At 38.6% G+C, this 26,315-nt stretch overlaps 1 protein-coding gene across 6 annotated transcripts; it reads right to left on the bottom strand.

Moving 5' to 3' along the window:
* Window positions 1-26,186, bottom strand: RHOT1 (ras homolog family member T1). 6 transcript variants are annotated; one of them, XM_030506110.1, is made up of 21 exons: window positions 26,016-26,186; window positions 23,066-23,124; window positions 20,799-20,880; window positions 19,812-19,855; window positions 18,961-19,014; window positions 18,532-18,584; window positions 17,879-17,987; window positions 17,237-17,338; window positions 15,702-15,800; window positions 15,190-15,298; window positions 14,145-14,265; window positions 13,350-13,434; window positions 12,819-12,964; window positions 12,112-12,212; window positions 11,751-11,881; window positions 11,323-11,406; window positions 10,434-10,553; window positions 9,900-10,102; window positions 8,330-8,452; window positions 2,641-2,784; window positions 1-1,134 (listed from the first exon to the last, which is right to left on the bottom strand). In XM_030506110.1, exons 1-21 carry the CDS (start codon window positions 26,050-26,052, stop codon window positions 1,017-1,019), a joined length of 2,124 nt encoding a protein of 707 aa, XP_030361970.1. In that variant the 5' UTR covers window positions 26,053-26,186; the 3' UTR covers window positions 1-1,016. The 6 variants fall into 6 exon arrangements, with proteins under 6 accessions (XP_030361970.1, XP_030361968.1, XP_030361965.1 ...); XM_030506108.1 differs by lacking the exon at window positions 2,641-2,784 and having other exon boundaries at window positions 18,391-18,584; window positions 26,016-26,185; XM_030506105.1 differs by lacking the exon at window positions 2,641-2,784 and having other exon boundaries at window positions 26,016-26,185.
* Between the last annotated feature and the right edge of the window lie 129 nt (window positions 26,187-26,315).

Below are 26,315 nucleotides of genomic sequence, written 5' to 3'. Positions count from 1 at the left end.
CACAGTACACAGTTATTTTATTGAAATACTTGAAAAGGTCAGCAATGGAAAAATAGGTTTGTCATGAGGAATTAATGTTTCATTTACTCCATATTAAAAAAGCTGTGTCTATAGGTAATTCTAGCCAGTTACAGAATGCACCGTGATCCATGCAACTAATATACTACAGTAGAATAGGCACTGTGTACTATTTTAGTTTTATCTTATACACAGCTTCCAACAGGTATGATTGACAGATGTGAGAAATTAAACAGCAACACTTTTCGAATTATAAACATTTATAATATACAAATTTGCTCATCTGATCCATAGGGGTTATAAAACACATTGTGGAAAATGAAAACACAAATTACACACAGCGTATGAACTCGATATGGCAGGTCTTGAAGTTTATGGTTTTCTTTTTAAAAGAAAAATCAGACTGCTAAATGTGTCACTGGTCATGTAACATACAAAGTCATGGGCCAGGACAGCAACAGGGACTCTCCTGAAATACACTCAGTGGGGAAACTTGTTCATCAGTTAAAAAGAAGAGATAAGAATGAAAACCACAAATTCTGCCTGGTATAGCTTGTATACAAGATACAGTCACTTCAGATGAACGTGAAATAAATAAGCAATCCTTGAGGAAGTATGATCCTTGAGTTGAGCCTACTCAATTTCAACTATACAACTAGTATGTCACCATGGTGAAACATCCAAGAACAGTATTCTGAATAGCCTTTTGGGAAGCAACGTCTTACTGCTTTAATATGTACAGGTTATTTACAACAAATTCCCTTTTGGCCTCATAAGTTAAGCCATTTGAGCTGGCTGTTAAGATGCAATTCTTTTTTTCCACACATTATGCAATACTGTAGTTAGAGCTATAATTTAAAATAATCTTATGCATGAATTACAAATATTAATAAAGTAACTCTGCATATATAAATATTTCTAGCAGAATTTAAAGCATTCAGAATGTACATAAAAGTGGGGGGTTTTATTTGGTAGGGCCAGATGTGCTTCTTCTCAGATCATCGTTGCTTTAATAATGCTTTGTACATAGCAAACCCCAAAACTGCAAAGACAGTAGCACCAAAACTTGCTCGGAGCCAAAACGTAGAGCTCTTGAGGTCCACTTGCGTCACATGCCTGGAATTTAACACACATACAAAACCAGGTTAATTCCATGACAAGAACTCATCAGACAACTTGTGCTAAACTACTCTGCTTTTGGAAATTCATCACTACACTTGTCACAGAAAGCAGTTCACAACTCAGCCTTACGAGGTCTTATACAGTCATCTTACTTTTCTTAAAGGCTTAGGATTTGATCTGCAGCCCTGATCATATCAGTAGATCTCACTAAAGTCAGAGAGCTCACACAGCTGAAGAGAAATGCAGGAGCAGATCATTAGTCGTGAATGTGGGGAGGACAGTGTGTCGTCTTTGAGAATACCAGCAAGCATTTGGAAAAGGAAAACAAAAATAGCCAGCAAATAATTAATAACCCATAGCGAGAACTCTGTCCAGCAAAATAGCTTTTTAATGTTGAGTTTGCGTATTTCTGCTTTTCCATTAAAAGTTTCCCAGTCCTGTTGAATATCTACTTATACTTCTTCCCCCCAGAAAAGTTTACTGACAAGTAGCAAGTAATATTTTTCCAAAAGCTAGAATCAAAAGGACCATTTGTAAATCCCTTTCTTTCCAGAACAGTCACAAGAACAGCAATAGAAACAGTCATCCAATACCAAGCTGAAAGCTAAGAGAAAGTGCTAGTGAATCGAGCAGTGACAATGGCATCAACAGAAAAAGACGAGATGTAACAGTATGAAGTGAGTGTATGACATAAAAAGCCACATCTTGCATGACAGTAGAGACAGCCAATGACCCAACTCTCCCAAATACTGCAAGAAGTCTGTGAACATGCTCAGTTAAACACGGCTAGCCATCCTCACAAGTAGTCTTAAGTATGACAGCTTACCATAAAGCAGGAGCTACCATTTAAAATAAGTTGCCATAAATGCTATAATTCAAAGCATAAGAAGTTCCTAAACAATAGTAAAGGTTTTTTCATTGTTTGTTTTTGTTTAAGATAGAACTTTGAACAGAACTTCACTAGCCTGAGTATTTTAGCCTATATTAATCATCACGGGTTATTCGGTGAAAGCTGCAGGAGTAGTAAGTACAAGGAGCATACAGAGATCCTAAGCATACACGGTGCACGAGAGTTCATATCGTGTGAACTGCAGAGTTATAGCATACAAGCTGTTTAATAAAGCAGGAATTGTTACTTGCTATCAAAATACACAAAACCAGTTTAGGATAAACTGGTTTTAACCAGATAAACGTCTTTAGTAGACGTTTGCAGGAGCAATGTAAGCCATATAGATCATCAGTGTACTGTCATACCACATGCTGAAGAACAGCCTCTTTGGTGTACAAACAGCGAAACACAGCTGGTCTCTAAGAAATCCTCATCTTATTTAAGAATATCTTGCTAGGTTATGGAACAGATCAAATTCATTATATCCTGCAAGCATTAGTTCTTCTACAGCTAGTTTTGACAAACTCTCTGCAAACTAGGTGTCAAGTGGTTTGCAGAGAGGAAGAAAGGGAAAGGCAATGGCAAGGTCGCCTTAGTTTGGCTGTTGTTACCTGTCTTCAAGTAAACGTGGACCAAGAGATGACTCCATGAAGATGGAATCTTCAACAGAGTTGACGGCGTGCACCTGCTGCATAATACTGCTCTCCTCGTCTGCTAACAGCATGGCCCCCAACTCATCTATGTAGGCTCTTAACCTTTTTACACACATGCACAGTTTGCAGTTCATAGCATGGCTCAACAACAGCAGTGTCTCAAATATGCTCAAATAACAAAGCCCAGAGAACGTGTCATTTTTAGCCATCTAGCCCCTGATTCTCGTGCAGTTGTTAAAAACTTAGAAATAAATGGGGTTTGTACTTCTGATGAGCTGAGTAAAATAAATGATTTCTTGTAGCTAAATGCCATTGCTTTAGGGACAGAAAACTGATTAAGGAACTGAATCTTCTCCCACTCCATCCCCAAAGCCTCAACTTCCTTGTGTCCACAGATCCTGCAATACTCCAGCACCATACGCACAAGCTAGAGGACCTGTGCTAAACGCACTGGAATGACTCCAACACATCAGCCCTAAAGCTGACAAGATCCCATTACTGTCAATAATTCAATTAAAGGCTGTATTTTATCACTACACATGGTGGGTTTTTTTAGTAAAATACTATAACCCCTTGTCTGCAGATCTGTAAAGGATAAAACTTATCTATGTAAAATAAATCACCTGTATGTAACGTGTTTTTAACAAGCTCTCTTAGGTGAGTATTTGTATAACTAACAAGTCTCAGGTTTAATTTGGTTAATTCAAACACCCAACTATTTGTACAATTTAAAATACATCCCTTTAAATGTGCAAATCACTGTTAAAGTTGCAAATGAATGCTTTTGCGTTGCCTCATAAAGCATTAGCTCTCACACCTAGATTTTCTGATTCCTATCTATGATTTGCCTTGGTTTAAGTTTTGCATGTCTGTATTTAACGTATGCAAGAAACTTGCTGAGCATGCTTCACCCTTTTAAAAACAATTAAGATATTCTCAGTCATGACAAAAATCCTCTTTTCATGTCTAAAGGGAGAGTAAATTGACTCTGATCCCTTTTCTAAGCCTAACAGAATCTTTCATTTAAATAAAGGAAATAAATCAAGGCAGGGATTTGTCTTATAACCTCAAGGAAACCTACTGACTTCAGTAAGAAATCATTAGGGCCCTCTGAACACCTCAGCCCCAAAATCCAAAGTCTACAAATGGTTACTGAAATCCAGACCATTATGAATGTCAAAATGCTTTACACCTTTGAAAAAAATTCCAATTTTTCTTCCTGAAGTGTTCCTTATGGTGTCATAAATTCAGTTTCTGCAATTCTGATCCCTAATATTGTTCAGCTGCCATTAAAGAAAAAAAGAAAAAAAGCATCTGTCTGAAGTAATAAAAGAGATCAATGTTTGTTTCCAGCACATGAAGGCGCCTGTAATGCAGAAAACATTTCTCACTACAGACTGAAAAATTTGACCTCTTCAATATATAATGTCCTAATTTTATTTCAGTGTAGTAGTGCTATAAAACTAGTTTTCACCAGTGGTGGGAATTATTACTGCCTTGCTAATACGAGAGTAACCCTGAGTTAGAAAAATTATCCTCTCCAAGGGTAAAACATCCATATGGATGTGCACATATATACACATACAGTAGCAGTTAGGACTCCAGGAACAAAGCTGGTTTTGAAGCTCTTGCTTATTAGTAATAATAACTCACTTTCAAACTTTCCAAATAGATTGGGGGGTGTATTTAGTCATACAATTAGTTCCTCATATACAATAAGCAAGACTAAAAATTTTGCCTTTAGTATAAAATTCAGATTTTAATGCATGTTTTGGAAAAAAAAGACAGATTTTTTTTGTTCAACCTACCCTGAACAGCGTGTCAAGTAATTGCTCACTTGTTGGATAAGAACTCTGAAATCTGTATGGTCTTTCTTTTAAGAGGCTTTACCAACTCACAAGAAGTTTACAACATGCACTTCCCAAGAGGTTAACTGAGCATGCCTGTCATGGTTACACACAGAAAACTGCTGAGTTATGGGCCAATACTGACACTTTTACCCATGTCAGCAGCAGAAGAATCCCACATTTGGGAAGGTTTAACCTGAACTACAAAAGTTCAAAACCATTCCTGTATTAACTAAAACAGCATCTTAAAAAGCACAGTGGTGAGGCCAACAGGCTTGTCACATGGCTACTCACACCAACACTAGAAGCATGTTATTGCAGCCAGCAAGCAGCAGCAGCCTGCTCCACAGACAATAGGTTCTAACAAAATACAACCAACTGAATTCCAAACCATCGTGTTAACATGCACAAGCTGCTGCAGCTTCCCTTCAGGCACGGGTTTTCCTCGGATGCAAACCAACCCCAGCAGTTAGAGTTTTCCCCCATGCATTAGTCATCTAAAATGTGAAAAGCTCCAAGTGCATCTTAATATCTACAAAGGCTAAAAAGAATGTAAAATGCCAATCCACCATACTCGATTTGGAAAGAAATCTGGGGATGCAGCTTTGCAAGCTTCTACTTGGTATGGGGCATCAAACAGTTTAGAGAAGGAGGAAAAAGGTAAGTAAAATCGTTATACTGTTCTAATTTGGGGGATACTCAAGGATAGAGAGAGATTTCTGCCATTACATTTAATGGCAATATACTGTATTTTTGAAAAATATTTGCATACGCCACACATAGTGAAAAATAAATCCTGGGTTATTCTCTTCAAACTTTCCCACTATTACAGGAAAATGAAACTGCTGTTTTAATTTCATAGAAGGAAAGTCTTCATAGAAAAATAATTATCTTACAAATAATTTTTGAATCGTCTATTTTTCATATGCAAGTAGAACTTCACTTGTATTCCACAACATTTAATAACCTTAGATGGAAGAAAAACATGCTCCGAGCAGTCTCCCTCAGCCAACAACACAATTCTCATGCATTAGAACCATTTTACTTTGAAATTAACTTAGCTGACAGGAAAACACCACTACTGCACAGGCAAAAGGCAACAAGTAAATGATTTAAAACCAAGAAAGCAGAAAAACACACTTAAAATTGATGGTCTGGAGTTAAAAAAGAAATTAAAAAGCAGCCAAAAAATCCAAGCTCATCATTAAAGAAAAGGTTAGAATGACACCAGCAGAAACCTTGCTTTTAAAAAGAGGTAAAACAATGTAGTAAAAAGAGATTAAGTGCCAGCCAGACAAATACAAATGAACACCTAAAGGAAAGAACAAATTAAAAATATAAAAATACTACAGGATAGTAACAAGTCTCACACATGCATGTCTAGTGCTTTGAATGCAGTGCCTTTTCCTCAAGGAATGAATAAAGCGTGATCCTGGGCAGTTCAAACCAACAATCCCGTTCCTGCACAATGAACACCTCCAGACTGAGCTTCCCCGTGTGTTGTATTTGCCTCTCTGACACCTACAAACCCTCGGGAGAGTCTCCAACATTCGTCCATAGAAGAGAAACTGAAGGTGGGCCTGAATAAGGTTTTCAGTTGCATAGAGGCCATGTTCTTCCTTTAATTACTAAGGTGGGAGTAGTCAAATGTGATGCTATGCTTTGCCTTGGTAACAGTGTTTAAGCATTATTTAGCAACAAATAATATAGGAAAGGGTCCAATGTGAAAAATTTCAGTTTACCTACTTCCACTGTCTAAAGCTTCAGCATAGGAAGGGATCAGAAAAATAAAGTACTCTTGAGAAACCTCCTTCACCCATCAGTTATCTAACTTTTGCCCAACTATCTGACCTAATGGTAAGCACATGTAAAGGTCAAATAAGAAAAATTCTATAAACTAACTACATCAGAAAATCCTTCTCGATTCAGATGCTCTCTCTAATCTAATCACAAGTCATTAGAGTAAAAACACATCTAAGGAGCTAGCATTTTTAAACAGGAAAACCATCTCCACCCTCCTAAGTCTACAATTAGGAACTATTCCCTCTTGTCCACAGGTATCTCAGCTCTACTACAGGCAGTTATGCAGTAGTGCATGCACTGAGTTTCAGTAAGGAAATGCCTCTGAGGAGCTAACTAGGAAGAGAAATGGTGAGATGAAGTGACATGCTGGAAACCTGCAACAGACCCCTAGTGACTGAGTGACTACAGACAAAGGCATTCTAGCAAATAATTCTTCCTTTTTGTAGGGTCAGTGGAAAAGTCTGTGAGGAATTCTCTTTACCTTGAATTACAGACAGCTTTTAGGCAGTAGTAGATTCCTATGTTTATTCCGCACTACCTAATGACAGGGTGTGGAATGCCAGCATCCCCAGACTTCTCATTAAAAGATTTTAATACCTTGAGTCCTTGATAGTGTTTCAGAGGAACGAAGTGCAATGTCAAAAAAGCCACAGGCCCATAAAAGAGAGAAACAAGCCATGACAGCTAATGTAGCAACCCATAATCATTCAAAAAATGGAGATGTGTTAGAGGTGATTTCAGCCTCAGCAGCAAAGAGTTGGGATTTTCTAGTAGTGACTGCTGAATGAAGTTTTAGAGTGACAATATGCAAAGAGACTGCTGTTGCAAGGGGTTTTTTCCTAAGGGATGACTGCTGTAGAAGAGATGCAGCATGATCGGTCTCACTCATTCACAGTCTTTTCCTAAGCTAATGAGTTTTTCAACCTTCTCCGAATTCTCACTCTGCGGTTAACACTTTTAGCTTGGATTAAAGTGGCATTTCACAAGGATGCTCAGTACTGTAGGTGGGTATATCAGTAGGCCTCCTGTGTATGTGTAACTTGCATTTAAAGGAGACAATCACTCTTATTTGGAGCAGCTACATCTGAAACCAGTAAAAACTAGTAACGCACATGGACCAGCAGCATGTCAGGCTGTTCTAACCATGGCCTTCAAATAAACACATTTATCATAGTTGCCTCCAAGAAGGCTATGAATGATGGAACCACTGTGCTACCAAAATTGTTCGGTTTGAACTCCCATCCACTGGGGTGTGATGAAAGTGCTGAGGTGTTAGTACTGCCTGCAGTACACACAGGACAAGGTATAGCACTGTTTTCAATGTTGAAAACCAGTTTGTTTTTTACAAAGCATCTGCAAATGCAAATGTTCAACCATTTACCACTTCTTACACGTTGCATTCTATTCAGGGAGGAATTGGATGTTAAAAGATCTAGATTTTTCTAGGTTTTACGCAAAATACCCACTCTTTGTGTAAACCAAGCATAACACACACACAGAAATTCTATGAATTCCCAGATATCAAACTAGCAATTATAAACATGTAGTATATGATGCTGCTATAAGACAAGCTGTGCCTTTATGAAAATACCTGTGTAACTGATAGCTAAGAGGCACTACCTCTAGTCAATACTAAACACACCTGTAACGTCTCAAGCGAGACACATTACACACTTACAGACACTACTTCATGTCCATTACCAGTTCCCTCAAAACACAGTCCTAATTCCTCCACAGTATTTCTGCAATCACTAAGTGCCTGAATCAGCTACCAAACTGGCAATATTTCAAAGAAATCACTGGGCTAAGCTTGAAAGACCAAAAGTACCTTCAAGTTAAACAAAGTTTGACAATTCTGTGACAATTATTAACATAAGTATCTGCCTATGGAGTGGATATGGAGTGAGAAATCTGCAGTATATAAGGTTACCAATTGCTCTTTCAAAAACCCTTTATTTTAAAAGCACACCTGGTACCTAGTAAATAAAGTTAAGGACCTGTTAAGAACTGCAGTGAAGAGTTTGTTCTTTACAGATTGCAGCAAGTCTGAGTTGAGGAAGTTCTGACAGATGCAAAATGTACACCTGTTGCAGGCGCACATACAGCGTAACCGGGCATGGCTGCGAAAACACACAGAAGGACAGGAGTTGAAATCTTGCTCATAAAATCAGGTGCACATTAGGACTGTGCCACAACCAAGAGAGATTTAGGAATAAAAAGGTACATTTGAATGAGTAAGGAGAGGAGAGAAAAAAAAAAAATACACTGGGGAAGCAAGGGTACAACTACAGCTGTGCAGAATTTTAAGGTTAGATGTTCTACGTCTTGGACATTTTGGCATTACCACCATAAACAGGTCTTAATAGCAAAGCACAAACATGAAGGAATATGTTGGCTGAATTTATTTGAGTTTTTAAGGTATGCCTGTAAGTTTGTATGTCTGCACAGCAATAGGTAACACCCCTTTTTCAAAGGAAAGTAAGCCACATTTTCTACCACTCTGAATGCACACTTTACGAAGTGACAGTTACCTCTACTTTTCCCACCCTAACACATACACATGCTTGAAAACTAAGGGAGAAGCAGGAATATTGATATGACAGACATTTGGTCAGTGCTACACTTTAGTGGTTTCCCAGTATTCCAGCGCTACAAAATAAATACAAGAGAACAAAAGCAAAACAAAAGCTTTACAAATCTAATGCAATAAATTATGTTTCAAATACTTAGAAAAGAAATCGTATTATTTTGGGTGAAAGTGACATTATTTCTGTGCAATTTAAAGCAAATGTCAGCTGTCATACTAGACTCCATCTGCTGTAATATATATGTAATCCATCACCATATTAAAAGCTCCACCCACCAAAAACGAGATGCAAAGTGAGCTTAGCAACAACGAGATGTGAAGAAGAAAGTGAGCTTAAGTATCTTCTTGTATCTGAAACCCAAAAGGTGTTTATACAGAAATTCTATTAAAAATATAAGATCTATTAGATTAATGAACTGAAGCACAAAGTAATCACAGAACCATAAAATGGTTTGTGTTGGAAGGGACCTTAAAGCTCATCCACATCCAACCCCCTGCCATGGGCAGGGACACCTTCCACTAGAGCAGGCTGCTCCAAGCCCCTGTGTCCAACCTGGCCTTGAACACTGCCAGGAGTCGGCCTAGCAACAAGTTCAAGTTGAGCTATACAAGGACTATAGTACAACTTATTCACAAGTATCTCAAAAATACCAAGATATGAATACTGAGATACTGAGTTATGCATCCGTAATAAGGACTGAACAGAACTCTGCATATTCATTGGAATTTGCAACATGAGCTGGATGAAGTAGTATATTCTTTAAAAAATACCTTAGCAACAATAGCTGATGCTGATTTATATGTTGGATATACACCAACTTGCTCCATTTGAAGTAATTTGAAGATTCTACTCAGGTCACTTCTGTCTCTCTGTTGCTAAATCTCAGTGAGGCAGTTCCATCCTCATGGCTAACAATGACATGCAGTGGTATTGTGCGTGACCTATGCAATATGAAGAACGTAACAGTTCAAGTACTTACGGATACATTGCCATAGTTGTCAGTTTAACAAAGATATCCTTACTCGGCACATCAACAGTGTTACACGTAAAGGCTTGAGGTGGAGGCATTTTGTGTTTTTTGCAGAATTCAGCAGGAGAAATACTATATTCCTGTCTAACTTCATGCAAGTCAGACTTTGCAGCTACCACCAAGCACGGTATTCTGCTATCCATGAAGTGCTGCTGCAAGTTTAAAAGAAAAGAAGAAACAGTACATGAAACACACAACCTGGAATAGCCTGAGTTGAACTAGTTGCAGCAGCATTAAGATATATTCACTGCACTGGAGTCAGGCATTTCTAGAAGCAGAATATTTTATATAGACAACTAGAGATTAGCTTTGAATAATTAAAACTGCACTTTTAACGCATGAGCCATATATAACCAGCACTCATAAATAAAGTGTCTTTTAAGCGCTAGAACTTGTGTATAGAATCAGTAACTGACACTGAATATTTTGTCGGCAAGAAGATACATAAATGTGAAGGCTTGTGTATATATAAACTGTACAAACCTTAAAAATCCTGGCACAGTACTCAAAGGACTTAGGGTTACTGACATCATATACCAGGCAGACAACATCGCATATGGTCTCAGCATCAGTTAAAAAGTCAGCATCACTGACATCATGTAGCTGGAAAAAACAGATGGTCAGAGAGGGAGAAAAGCTTTATCATTATGCAGTTAAAGGAATTTCGTAACTTTCTTTTTCCCATAATTTTTACGGCCCATTTTTATGTATACTTAGAACTAACAGACAGACAATAGGCAGAATTAATGAAAAAGAAATAGTAGGAATTTACCACACAGACAGCATATGTGAGCTGTTAACGTCACATCTGCAGGCAATGACAACCTCAGCATAAAAAGTTAACACTCACTTTAACACAAAGTCATAGATTCCCACAGAAACTGACATTCATCCTACAGAGGAAAACCTCAGAGCAGAGGACTAGATCTTGCAAAACGAAGAAAGATACCCTATTATCATAAAGAAAAACTACAATGGAACAAGGTTTAAAGAACATATTTCACCCACTGAAGATTAACTTTAGCCACCCTAACCACCCTACGTGACAGACTCTACTCAATAGGCAGCCTGCTTGCTGATAACTTATCACGTGTTATAATTTGATGCCCTACAGCATAAGCCTAACAGGCTGGGTTCTGCACCTCTTAGGTCAAGGTTTCAAAAATAACAGGTCCAGTTTAAAGTATTAGCAAGATGTTAAACCAGAAGTTATTTGAGCTCAGAAAGGGAGGGAGGAGAGGGGAACATGGACACACACACACAGACTTATGGAGACCATTAAAGCAGAGATCTGTTTGCAGAAGGCTCCCAGTACTTCACTGAAATCTAAGATTAACAAGCCTTATACAAACAATAATGAGGCAAAACTTACCAGTAAGTATTTTTCCTGTCCATATACATAGACTGTATGAATGGCATAGTAAGATTTGTGTTCTGCACGTATTTGCCTCTGTCTCTGAAAAGGCAGAATTTCCTGTTAGATCACAGCAACTTTTTCCCTTTAAGTTAGATTTTAACAGCTGTTTTACTCCATTTATTAATGAAAATTACTGTAATCTTTGGTTTATATGCACAGCTATAATTTGTGATGTACAATTACTGCATGCATTAGCCATTTGTCTGTTTGCTACAAACCCCAAAACCTATCAGAACAAAACCCGCCCTCCCAATAATTCCATATTCCCTCATAGAATTCTCCAAACTCAGTAATAAACAGTAAAGCTCTCAGATCAATTGGGTTTGCTGTCTAACCTTAACTCAAAAGCATATATAGGTGAATACAAGCAAAAGGTTTCTTACTAATAGATTTCTTCCAAGAAGAGCCTGAAGAACTCCACTTTTCCCACAGCCTTTCATTCCAACAACATTGCATAGGAAGACATTTCTCTGAGTCTGTTTTTTCTGGAGGTCTATCTTCTTATCTCTTGTCACTTTTGAAAAAAACACACACATTATTCACAAGATGTATGTGAAAACACGAAATAACTGCCCCCTTGCATTAAAATGCACACAAAACAATCTCTCAAACATTAAATCAAAGATTTGACTTGAGCAGAAGGTAAAAGAGAATAAAGTGAAAACCAGACCATTTGTTTAAACAATTTACTCTTGAGCAGATTTCTAAATTTAAATTTCTAAGCTGTACCAAATTTTTTATTACCTGTAATTGCTGATGCTTGAGATTCTTGTTCCGCAAGTATCGAGTAGCCCAAATAACCCAGGTACTCCAGGCAACGCTGTACATCCAAATATGTGGTCAGTCTTGCAGAGGGGACAAAAAGAAGTTTCTAAATCGCCAGCATCTGTGATACCAGTTCCTTACAGCACTGAAACAACCTTCCCCTCCTATCTCCAGGCTGACATGACAGAAGCATTCCTGGCAGTATGTAGTACTGAAGGACAAAAGCACTATGAAGGTGAACGGTGGCAACTTTACCAGTCTTAACAGTCAGGAAAACACTATGAAAGCAGCACTTGCTGAGGCTGACCAACCTACACGGTATTTTTTTCCCCCCTCAGCAAATAATGTTTTCCTCATTTTCCACAGGAAAACCCCTCATTGAACACAATTATTCAGACCACCTTTAAAGAATAGAACAACAGAAATAAGTATTCAACAAATTTCAGGGAAATGTCCTCATTTTGAAGTGACACTTCTTCAGATTTAGCACTCAATACTGGCCAAATCCAGAACAGGTTATAACAATTGAAGATGAGGCCACTGGATGGCTGTAGAAACTTGACTACTTGGGTCAATTTTCCACTATTAAACTTTCAATCTTTCTACTTTATTTTCAAGAAGACTCTAACAAACACGCTATCATACCTAAAGTTCTCAACTACTCAAATGTCAGGTATCATACTTACGTCCACTGAGAGAGAAACCCTTGGTATGTAATCCACCCCCTTTCGTTTGTACAAACAGTGTTGTTAACGTCAGGTCCCCATGGCATATACGGGAAGACTTTGAACAAATCTTTCAATTCATCAGGAGACAAAGCACAGTCTCTATCCTGAAAACAAATACACAATATCACACATAAATCTCTTAATTCATGTCTATTCTAAACTGATATTTTCTCGCTGTACGCTTGCAAGATTCAAGGAACTGGCTATAAAAAACCCTGAGCTGCTTTCTTTTCAATCGTTGTTCTTATCTTGGGTTTAAGTGAGACTAAATATATAAGCTAGTTAAAAACAAATGGTAGTACAACTGCAACTGCCAACTCTGCTTGTAGACAGAAACACAAGCAGCTGCATAGTTCTGACTGCATAGTTTAAGCCAGAGACAGTTTCTGAATGAAATGACATGACAAAAACACTCTTTGCTAGTAAAATTGCTAGCAAACTAAGGCTCTTAAATAGAAGGGGACACATGCACTCAAATTAGAATCTTACCAAATCATGTTTATCAAAAATACTCTGAAGAAACAAGTATGCATGATGATTTAATTCTGTTGTGCAGTCTTGAGGAATCTTTAGCCTGTTCATTGAAAACAAAACAAACAAAACAAATACAAGAAGTGTTAAGTGTGTTTATGAAATATAGGATACTAAAACTCAAAATGCAGACTTTTTTAATTACACCATTTAGTATCTGACCTTTACACTTAGCTGTAACCATTTATCTTTAAAGAGATGAAAGCATATACTTTTTATTAGGAATTTAAAACACTGCATGAGTGTCGTTATATGACATGACAGATTGCTATCTAGTGATCAGGTTTTTCTTTGGTTGGTTTTTTGTAGTTGGTTTTGGGTTTTCTTAATGGAAAATCATGCACTTATATTTTTGAAAAGAAGCCACAGAATTGGTCAATCTCAACTTTTTAATGTGAGGATTTACAAAGGATCTCAAGTGCTATGAAAATACTGACAAGCCTTTTCTAATCTGTTGCCACATACAGTAAGCAACTGGTCAGATTTGCATTCCAGTTTTCTATTAACAGTCTCTCTTGGCATGTTTCTTACAAAGAGAGAGCAGTACATGATTTGGAACAAGAAACAGGAGTTCTTCCTTTGTCATTTTAAGTCACATGAAGATTTTAGCTGGTAGGGCATAAAGTAAGGGAGATATTGATGTAACAACGTGTTATATAAACACACTACATAACCCTTTCCTCCTGCCAAAGCAGGAGGCGGCATAAATTAAATGCATGCAAGTTAAAAAAAGGTAAAGTAGGTGATACCTACGGAGGAAATAAGTACTCTGGTGTAAGCTCTAAATCATCATCATATCCAAAGCGACGTAAAACAGTCCAAGTTGTTTCATGCCTTCCTCGCTGAATGAAAAGTGTGTGTAGAAAAAGAAAACCTAAAAATCAAATGACAAAATCTTAAGGCCCTGAAATGCTACAAGTATTTTTAATGGAATCAATATCAGACTGAAACCAAAAAGCTTGAAACAGACATTCCGATTTTAAACCTCCTGGGTGACATTAGAGCATTATCTACACAGGCTGAAGGTTCAGAAATCATCTTATTTGTAGAAGTGTCCTCCAAGGAGCTGTTTCTTTAAGACAAGCCACTTGGTTTTCTGTTGTTGCTTCTTTTAGTATACGCATTTTAGAAGAACTTAGCTGTATGAAAATAAAGACAATATTTTTCAACAATTTAAAGCAGGAAGCCTTAGGAAGAAGCCTGGAGGGTAGTTTCATGGCCTTTTGTTTCCCTATATCAGAATAACTGGGCAGGAGTTTTGTTTAGCACTTTTCAGAGCTTAATAAACACTGAGATTTCACTGTTTAGTAAGGCAATGCCTTCAGATTCCCACTCCTCGCAATTTCTCCCAAGTCCTATTATATACGTAAGCTCCACAAGCAAAGCAGTTACACTGGTGCTCGGAAAGAAAACCTCTTTTCTCCCTTCTCTTTTGCCATATGCTCTGAGCCAATCTGTCCAACATAGCTTTTAAAATGTTGACAGACACCACACCTTGCTGACAAGTGTTGCAGCCAGTGAGCCTAGAGACAGGACACGGATTTAGCTAGGAGACAACGGCTTTTGAGTCAGTGTACTTATTTGGACTCCAAGCTCTGTAACAGTAAGTAAGATCTTATTTTATTCACCCTGTTATTCCTCAGTTTAATCATCCTTTGAGATCATACTGCCACTACACCCAGCTCTCGTAGCTTAAAAAAATCAAGACAGAGATCATATTCCAAAAGACCAGTTTTTTATGTATCAATGACTATCAACTGTATAAAGACACATCTTTTATGAGTTAAGTAAGGCTTACCTTTCAATGTTAATCCATTATCTGCAACTCCATCACTTAGGTTTTTCCTTACTACATTCTTTACATCTTCTAAAGCCTGAGGTGCCAGTGGTGTATTAAAACAAATTCTCTAACAAAACCCAAAAAGAGCATGTTAGGATCACTGGCTATTAAGCTGGACAAACAGCAAGTCCTGTATGAAATACAGCCTTGAACATTCTGATAGCAAAAGACAATCCAAATTTTTAGTGGAAATAAAGGTTTACAAGCTTTATTTTAAGTGCAAGCATTGAGGCTTGTACATTTAATAGGTTTTTTTTTAAAGTTTTGCTCTCAAATTAAAACTTAAACAATGATTAGAAATAAAATTAACACCATTTCCACTTTCACTGACCCACTTTTCTACACTGCACTTGAGACTTAGTATTTAGACCTGATTCACCTTACTACTATTCCTTCAAAAACAATCCCTTGTTCTACTAGAATTACACAGTTCAACTATCAAGCACGGTGAAAATCTAAGCAAGAGTTACCTGAAAGAAGTTGAGCTCTGCATCATTCAGAGTGCCATCATTGTCCTGATCAGAAATCCTAAAAATGCGAGTGAGTGCTTTAATACAGGCAGGTTTCATCTACGGAATGAAAGAAAGTTCAGTATCTTTCTAGGCTTGAATATAAAAAGATTACACTGAATGACATGAAGCAGCTCAATCACATTAAAACAAATATTAGTCTTCAGTTTCCTTTTTTAGAACAGACACATTCATACAGAAAAATAAAAAGCAAGAGGAAAGAAAATCCTGATCTAGCAAATTTATACCCATAAATTTAAAGCAATTAATCCACATTAAATGTCTTTCTATTCAACTATTAGAAGACCCTCAAGCTCTTCACAAGCTGAAGGTGGCACTATATAGTTATTAAAAAAAACAGTTCTCTAAATTCAGTCTTGTTGCTACAGAAAGCTTTAAAAACCGACTGATTCCACCCCCAACGTTTTTTGGAGGGGGAGGAAGGCCTTTGAATCCCAGTGCCTTGCAAATATAAATGACTCTAGAACTACAGCCAACTCTTTCTAAGCAAGCACACTATCTCTATTCACCACTACAACTATGGCTTCAGAAGGCTTCAAACAGCAAATACTGAAAACCTTCACAGGGCTCATCCATCTACCAGGCAAAGCATTGATCATATGGACTATCTCTATAACAGAGGAATTGCTAGGATACCTTCCAAGTGAAGGAAACCAGACACTGGTAACTCTCTCCCAACAACTACAGTGATGATGGACTCTTCTCTTCATAGAGGTCACACAGATTGCACAGTGATTGGTTTTGGAAAACCAAAAAGATTTCAGCACAACAATTTTATCACAACATTACTAACTTCTAAAGATGATTCTGATGGAAGAAATCAAAACAGAGTTATTCTCTGGTTCCCTACTTAAAGTATTTATGATTGAAGCAACCTTCCTACTGTCCAATACTACACAGTAGTTACATTTAGAGATTTTATTTGTATTTGCCCATGAAATTAATGCTTGGTTTGCTCAGCTAACTACCTGCAATGCTTAACAACCAGCCACATCACTTGTTTCTTATCGCTTCTGGCAAAGTCTCACAAGATGCTTGGAAAAGTTCTTTCCCTTAAATCAGGCCAAGTGTGGGGTATTTTCCCTGAAATAAATGGGGTTACTGTGAAAGGTACATCTACAGGTGAACTGAACACATGATTTGCTCATGTTACATCTGGCTTAAAGCCAATCCCAAAGCTTCTCATTTTACTTTGCGGTTCACATGGGCAATAAAAAACTGCCTTCATTGCTTTGAATGAAGAGGAAAGACAGATCGGATTAATACACCACCAAACAATCATCCTGGCTCTGGATATAACGCCTGACATTTGGGTGGGGTTGTGGCAACAGAACACACCAAGAAATGAAAAATCCACTGAAAAGCAAGTAACAGGAAAGTGATTAACTTCTGTCTCCTCCTTCCCCCCCCCCCCCCCCCCCCCCCCCCCCCCCCCCCCCGCCCCTTATTTGCTCTTAGAATCTATGTATAAATACCTCTTTCTCCTCCGGACAATAAAGAGGACCTGTAGGATGTAGAACAGCTTTCTGTGCATAATAAAATAGCTCAGATATATTCTTCAAGTTTTTGGCTGAACACTGAAAGAGAAATCCTTGTATCGATTAGCTTGTGCCTTGGCTACTTGGCAACTTCTGACATTTCAGTAAGCATCAAACTTTTAACGATCTAGTAAAGATCTAGCCCCCTCTTGTGGGTGCAGGGCTGTTTGGAAACAAGACATCTAGCCCCTGTCCTGTTCAGCAATTACTGAAGGAGGTCTCACTACAATTTGTTGTCATACCAAGAACAGAATATTAATTCTACTTTTAATACTTTGCAGACATCTGCCTAGCTTATAATATTATATTATAATATGAAATTTAAAACACTTGCTAAAGGTATGGATGTGAGGAGGCTCTAAGGATTAGAAGAATTTGAGAGTAACGTTTGATTATACAATAGTGTAATTTTCTCTGAAGAAAAATGACATATAAACTCACCAGGATGATTTACATTTGAGATAACTTTATTTTGAACAAAAACAAATAAAATCACCTTTCCTATTAAAAAGTTGCCCCACATGCTTGGCAAGAATGTATTTTTTGTTACTCGTTCTAACTTCAGAAAGTCTTGCATACCTCTACACATGTTTCTATCTCTGTATATTGATTCATAATGGGAAGGATAGTTTCCATACTGCTATATTCCACTAGATCAGACTTGTTTCCAACTAATATAAGAGGCAGCCTGAAACCAAAAATAAAACCCGTTAAGAGCTTTGAAGACAGAGGGATAAAAAGATCCGTCTCAATTTAGCATTCCACCTCCCACCAGGAGCCATTATATTATTTTCATGATGTAATTAAACATCACTGGCAGCCGATAGGCAAAATTAAATGACAGCAGTTTGAAGTAAATGGTTTTGATACACACTTAAGACAAATGTTCTTCTTGTTGACACTACAACAAAAACCACACAGTGAAATGCAAAAGTAACTAATCATATTGTTATACAAAACCAGCAGCAGTAGAAAATAGAGACCATGTAGCCAAAACTGGTTATACCATAACAAACACACACACCTGGTAAAAGCTGCCCATGAAATTGAAAATAAATAGCATTGCTGGCATATGTAACAGACCTACATACATTAAATCTCCTGTTGCTTGGACTTCTTATATAAACTTTAAGTTTAATTTGATTTTCTCAAACAATTAACATCCTCAACACTGTCCATTGACACCCATCGATGTGCAGCCTAATTCACACTTCTCATCTTTACTTATGCACCTGCTATCTTTGTCTGTCCTTTCATTGATGAGAGGAATCCATCGACTTGTTACCTAAAGTGGGATTAAAAACAAACATGAAAAATACATTTTCAAACCTAATATGACTGATCTGTGCACAAGTTTGACTACAACTGCTACTGCTTCTTTCCCAAGAAGGCACATATTTACCCACAAAGGAGGAAACAAATAAAAACTGGAGAAACTGGAGCTGATTAATGAGCAACTTTCTCAGATGACTGAAATGACTGAAATCCCAAATGTTGAAATGGACCAGAAGCAATAATACATCTGTACATTCTCTTAACAACTTGAACTCAAACACCATCTTACACATTTTAAATGTGCAATACAGTTTCCAGCTTGCCAACACTTAACAGTGCACAAGTTACATCTCAAGCAATAAACTGGATAAAATGTGTTACCATACCTTATCAATAGAATTCTTGTTGTTAACAGCATATACTATACAAATCACATTTGCCTAAAAGGAAAACAAAGGAAAGGGATGGAATTCCACTGTTCAAAGTCTCTAGAGCAACAGAGACATTAAGAACCATAGGTAACAACATCAGAGTAAGAACAGTTCCACCATGAGCCAAAAAATGTCTCTGGCTTGTCTAAGCTATTTGTAGCCTGTACAACAGCTTAAACCACATAATACGTACGTTGAGAAGTGCCAAAAAGCCTGTCTTGCAGCATGACATTCACAGCTTATGCCTGCAAAGACACCTATGCTACCAAGAAATCTAAACTGAAGAATCCCTATTTGCAGCCTCCACTCGAGTACTGAACTAAATGCCAGAAATGGAACACAACATCGTGACAGACCTTACAGCAAATGTGCAAAGGTGCTCAGAAAGAAGTTAAAATAGGAAACAGGAGGAATGATAAAATCACCAAGAATCCCATGCTATTCATAAATGCAGTAGTACCACATGACAGAAGGAGGCAAAATGGATCTTTCCAGGGTAGGATTAATTCTTCACAAAAATTGTCAATCCCTTCACCTACTGATTAAAGGTATTTAGGTTCTGTTCTTTCACTTGGAAGAGCCAAAGCTAAAGCTCAATTCACCAACAGAACAGCAGTACCTACTCTTCCTCAACAGAGGAAGGTTTACTCTAGCACAGGGCACAAAACACAAGACCAAGGAAGAAAAAGCAAGAGGGTTTTTTTCCTTCAGTTCAAACTAAAGCCCTTTCTAATGCAGAGAACTTACAAAGAAAGACTTCTCCAGAAGTAGAAACTATTTTCTAGTAAACATGAAAATACACTCACCTGTGATATTTCATGGTAAAGCTGCTCATCACTTTGCTCAGCTTCTGCATTCAACAGAATAAGCCATTCATTAATACTACACATTTTTGCCAACAAAACTGAATAACTTACAGAACTCAGGCGGGGCATTTCACAGTGCTGGTCAGAGCCTTGTGAAAGCTCTTCTTATTTAAACATCTTTTGGTAAAATGCACTAAAGAGTGCTTCTGCTGTAACAACAATGAAACTGACCCATTAACTCCCAAGACAGTCTGTTGCACACAACTCAGATAAATTTAAGCTCAAGTCTAACAAAAAAACCCAATGTGTTATTTCTTTGTTTCAAGTAAGCAAACACACCAAAGATACTTCCTCAGCAATGGTGGGAGAAAGAAGACAGGAAGCTATCTGCTAACATGGCCTAATTTTTGGCTTCCATTATAAATGGTGGAAGGATTTTCCTAGCTGTGGAAGAGCTGCATGCATTTCTGATAGCATATGAACCTCGACACTGTGCCTATTTATCTGTTCAGTAAGGTCAGGGAGATTAGAATACATCAGAAAAGAAAAATACAAAATTAGAAACTGGCACAAAAGGATCAGGTGTCCAAACTTAGAAATTCAGAAAGACACAGAATATAAGGTATGTAAAGCCTCCTGTGCTTTAGTAAATTCTTCACTGCAATAAAGAAAAATAGTTTTGAATTCCATGAAAGCACCCACCTCTGTCTGAACCTGTAAATACGTCTGTCACAGAAAGAACACTAACTTCACTGGAATATTGCTGTGACTGTCTTTCATGGAAGTACCAACAGCAGTTAATGTTAAGGTTTGTAGGAGCAGCCATCATCATCTGATTTCGTTTTATCCCATGAGTTTCTACTTCAATCTAGCGTATCCCTACCTGTTAGCTTTGGTCCCATGCCTGTATGACTGTTACAGAGGCTACAGAGTTAGATAAACAACTCCAATCAAATCAGCCAAACTGCAGTGTTGTGTAGTCCTCACCTGAATAATCCACTATGTGGGTTGGCACTCTTTCAGGGGTGACATCTGCTGGAATGGTGATTTCTTCAGCTCGTGGTGGAACCTTGGGTTGGAAAGAAACAGCAAGAAAAGGCCTTTAAAGATAACCCAGAAAATCCAGATAGTCAAAAAAAGTTGTATACTATAACAAACCTGCCAAACAGTCAGCTTTAAATACAACAACTTAGTAGGAGCTCAAGTACTTTGTTTCTTTTTGTCACTGCCATTTTCTCATTGTCTACTTACTGCATAAGGAACTTCCTGCATATTTTGCAAGAAAGCAATGTTGTTAAGAGATTCAGTGAATGCTTCAAGAACACTCAAATCCACTATAGCCAACCATTGTACAGAACAACTATAAAATAGTGCAAACTATGAACAAAACCTGAATTGCAATTTACTTGAAACAAAAATGTCATAGAAACAAAAGTTCTAAAATATGGGAGCATTATCAAATTCAACTAATTGTTTCAAAGGGCTACACATTCTTTACTAGGAGAGCAGCATCAGAGTTAACAATGCCATTATTGCCAAATTAAATACTGTTTAACTTAGGTTTAAACATTTAAATTTTTGCACGAGATATCCTGATCCTGCTCCTGCTGAAATCAGTACAAGAACTATCCCTGCAAACAGTGATGAGTAGTTAAGGGGGGAGAAAAAAATAAAACTAAGATATGGAAAACAAGCGTGACAGACAAAACATAGGTCTCCATTTTTATACAGAAATAACCTGACAACTTCTTTACTTCTGACAGTGCTAAACATTAAGTTCGGAGAAGCCTGCATGCTAACAAAAATAATGATACTAATAAAAAGTGTGTTCTGCAAAATACTGTAACCTAGCTGTGATTGCTGGCCAATCTTCCAGAAAACACGACTCGATATTCAGGAAGAATCAACTTAAACCTGATTTTAATGAATCTAAAGCCTTTTACCTGCTGACACTGAACTTCCATAATACTTTTGTTTTCCTCTAGTAAAAAAGGAAAAAAGAAAAGGCAATCACCAGAAGAACAGCTCTGTGTAAAGCTTCAAGCTCTACCTGCATCTCGTCAAGAACGACTACTGACAATACCCAGTGTATTAAACACTATTTCAAAGTCTGAAATGTCTGTTACACACCCCCACAGCTCTGATCTGCACGACTGACCTGCAGGAATCGTACATCTCTTTCAGCAGTTTATACAGGATGCAGTATTTTTAAAGAAAGTTATATCTGTACTTTCAGGCAGATTTTGTGTCACATATAAATGATGCTTTTTCTCTCAAGAGGAATTTACAGAAATATTCCAGATTATACTGCAGGAGAAACCAAGAAGCAAATAGAGGCCAGCAATTCACTAAATACATCAACAAGCAACCTGCCAACAGAAGAGCAGTTTAAGAACAAACAGAAACTGGAGCCCCTTTTTACCTGCAAGGTTGGGAACTAAATTCAATTTCGTGAACAATCAAATGTTGACTCATGAGCTGCAGTAACCCACTGATTTGCATTAAACACAGCGCAGTGTAGATTCACAGAGAGCACATGATGTCTATTTTAAGACTTGTGATCAGAAGAAATAAACATTCATGTTTATATGTAAAAAGCTTAACTATTCCTAGCAGCTGCAGTTCTTTTTATGGCATAAAGGGAAATATGTGCTGCTTTTTTAAAGGAATAAAAGGTAGAAGTAGCTTTACTTTTATTCTGGACGAAAGCAAAAAGAGTTTATAGCGGGGTTTGCTTCAAAAGAGTCAGTAAAACATTCTTCAAAAACAGAAGTAAAGGCAATGCCTCGCTTAGTTACAAAAAATGGCTAAGTTATACAATGTGACTTTTTAATTCCTCGTTCTCATTCATTTTGCAATCCACTTGCTCTTTAAAAACAACACAAAAAAGAGGGTCTTGCCTCTTTCAGCACCTTCCCATTTATGAATCTCTAACGTTGAAACATCCTGCCAGCTATGTCCAGTTTCAACTGCTTAAGAAAAACCCTAACATTGCTCAGATATTAAAAAAATAGTTTAATTAACCATGTGAAAAACAAGAAAGGAATTTAGATACAATTTAAATTCTTAATCTTCATGCAGAGATATATTTAAACCAAACTACATCACTCTTCCAGAAGTCATTGCAGTTTGAGACTTTATTCTTTCTAAATAGGAAACATTATTTTAAAGCAAAGCCTATTAACTTACTCTTTGAAACAAATTTATACAACAGGATAGAAATAAAACTTAGCAAACAACTACGGATGCTCTACCTCTTCTGGAAATTCTTCACTGACAAGAGACATAATTAGTGATGTCTTCCCAACTCTGGCTGCAAAAGCATTAAAAACAGAGGTTAGATAATTTGGTTTTGTTACACTCAACAGTTACATCCCAGCTTAAAACGACAAGTATTTTTAAAACACTTCCCAACTGACTATGTTAAAGGCTTTTCATCTGTTGTTTAAACATACTAAATATGGATGACAGCAATTCTCTGTCAGTTCTTTTACTGTAAAACCTTAGGATCCATTTCACACTTCTGCATTTCATCCAGATGGGAATCGAATCCTACTCTTTCTTACACAAAAGAATCAGCAGGTTTTAACCTTAATATAGAACACTTCAGTAAACAAAAATTCAAGCCAAACTAGAAATGCTTTAATACAATTTAATAAATAGAAACAAAGAAAGCACACAGAAAGGAATTTAGGAATTAACTATTTTCATAGTACTCTTGATGGGATGGCTGCACTTCAGTCCTGAACTAGCAAGCATAAGAGCTGGACAAGAAGACACAGCTCTATCATCAAGGCACAAACCCTCCACAAACTAGTCTGACTGCTTTGAAAATGCAAAAGCATAATCTCCTTGATACAAAGGAGCTGGACATAGAGCATTTCTGCTAGCATGCATGTTTTACCAACCAAGACATTGCCCACTATCAATCAGAGCCTGTATCACTCTTCCTACTCAAACCAAAATGAAATGTCACCAAGTGACAGAAGCTGTTTTGCTGATATCACTTCACTTACACTTCTCTATTTATTGTATATAATGCTGAATAGGGGAGGAAGAAGATATTAAATCGTACGACTGTTTTTGTGCAGAAAATGGTATTACTGAACTGAGATTTAGTATGATCAAAGTACACTCAACTTGTCCAAGTCTATTTTTGTTATAGTAACCAAGAGCCTTCTGACATCCAGAAATAAAAGCTTTTCTTTGTCACGGTAAGTTAAAGAATAGTTATTACAAAACTATGAAAAGCAAAGAAAACATTACCCTGGAGAGGAAGACTTTTGTTTTCCTTGGGGAGAATAGTTGTTCATTTTCCCCAGTGGTATTGGCTGGAGAGCAGTGAGACGCAGGCTTCTTAACAGCAACGTGGTTGTGTTTCCATCAGTGATACTCATATGAGCTAAAACTGCAATTTACACTGCCACGTGCCCTCCTGCATAAACTACATCTTAAGTTTCATCCTGACAGAATCACGAGCTTTAAAAGCTCACCTATTCCTTTTAGACCATGCAGCACAAAATAATTTACTGAACATATTCTGAAAATTATTTGCCGTTAAAAATTGATGTGTGCTCCCTGGATGTTAGGACTAAAACAACCTTAAACCTAAAATGTAGGACACTGGGGATTAAAAGGGCTGTGTTTTGGAACAGGCCTACAACAGGTCTTCACATATTTCAGAATCTGAGCCTGATGGTCTACTGTTATCATTTAACAAGAATTAGATGGTCTGAACTAACTTGTTGTTTAATAATAAAAAATAGCTACAAAACACAGACACAACAGCACTGACAGTATCACTGACAAGTTTTACCAGTTTGTAAAACAAATTTCTCCCTTCTGTGTGTTACAAATCCGACAAAAACATAAAATAAAGATGCTCACAGCCTCTGATGTATGCCATGTACTACGTGTTGCTATATTTAAGAGACCTGTATCTTTGATATTTTCAGTTGGACACACTGTGAATCTATTTGCTACATGAAAGTACCTGTTACACCTGTCCTTACACCCCTATACAGAGCCAGCTCCGTTGCCAAAGGCAGTAAGGTGAATTAGGCACATATTCTGAAGAGGAATTCAAATGTGTATTCAAATGCACAAACACATTTCTAAATAAACTGAGTCTTGCAAAACTAGCCACAAACAAGCTTAATGAGTTAACTCCTTCTGCACAGTACCATCTCCCTGAAGATTCCTCTCTGAGGAAGTCATAGAGGATCTTTCTAGGCAGTACAGACAGCACCAACCTGCACTGTAAAATAACTGCATGAACTGTACTATAAATATATACGGGGCATTCAATTCTCAGGAAAGCCGTTAGTAGTACTACATTCTTAGTGTAATTAGGTGATTTTACTAGTAACACTTGGTAATTATTCTGCATTCTTTTCTTGTGAGGAGCTTAACCACACTTTACAAACTAACAAAACAGAACCGCCTTGCTGCTATTTACATCGGTAAGAAGCTGTACCTTTGAAAGCCAGCCAGTTATTTAGGCACCTAAGCCTGAACTTCAGAACATCATTTTAAGAACATCTGATAAAACACAGACCCACTGTAACTCTGGCATGCATTGAAGTACGTGCTGTTCATTCAAGGTCATACAGTAAGTTCGTAGCAGAAGCAGGAATCTGGACTCCCTGGTCCTCCCACAAATCCACAACACCCGACCGATAACCGGCTGGAGCACAGCTGGCCACTGATTTCCATCTCAGTAAATAGGAAAGGCTTAAGTCTGGTTTCCACAAAAAAAGCAACCCAACCCACAGCGCAGGAATTTCATCCCGGTTTCATCTCCAGGAGCATCCAAGCAGCACAACAACTCCGCAAACTGACTTCCACGCTGCCCGCTCGGCAGCCAGCGAAGGGACGCTTGAAGCCGGCAGCTCCCGGCCGACCTGGCACGCAGGCTCCCGGGCCCGCCGGCGCGTCCCTGCCGCCGCGGTAACCGAGCACGGGGCGGTCACGGAGCACCCGAGCACGACCTCTGCCAGCCGCGCAGGGCCGGGGCTCGGCTCCGCTCCCGGGCGGGCCAAGGCGAAGGATCCCGGGCAGGGTGCGGCACCCGCAGCACCAGAGCGCTCTGACAGCCGGAGGCGCGGCGGCAGCGGCTGCCCCTCAGCCCAGCGGCCCCCGCCCTGCCCCACAGCCTCGGCGCCCGCCCTCCCCCGGGGCCAGCCCGGCCCCTGCCGCACTCACGTTCTCCCACCAGCAGGATCCTCACGTCCTTCTTCATGGCCCCGCTGCCTGGCCCCGCCGCGGGGCGGCTCACATCGGGCTCGGCGGGGCAAGCGGCGCCGCTGCGGCCTGGGCTCCCCTCACGCCGCGGAGCGGGCAGGCTACGGCGGCGCGCGAGGGACACGACAGGGCGCGGAGGCCCCCGCGCCTGCGTGCGGCTGCGCGGGGAGCCCGCGGCTGCGCAGCGCCCTGAGGCGATGGGCGCCGCTCCCCTCACGGTACCACCGCGGAGGGCATGGCTGCTCCGCGCTCCCCTGCCAG

Source organism: Strigops habroptila, chromosome 14 (assembly GCF_004027225.2).
Source record: "Strigops habroptila isolate Jane chromosome 14, bStrHab1.2.pri, whole genome shotgun sequence".
Classification (NCBI taxonomy): Eukaryota; Metazoa; Chordata; class Aves; order Psittaciformes; family Psittacidae; genus Strigops; species Strigops habroptila.
Note: the sequence above shows the minus strand (reverse complement) of the source record. Positions and strands in the feature narration are given on the sequence as shown.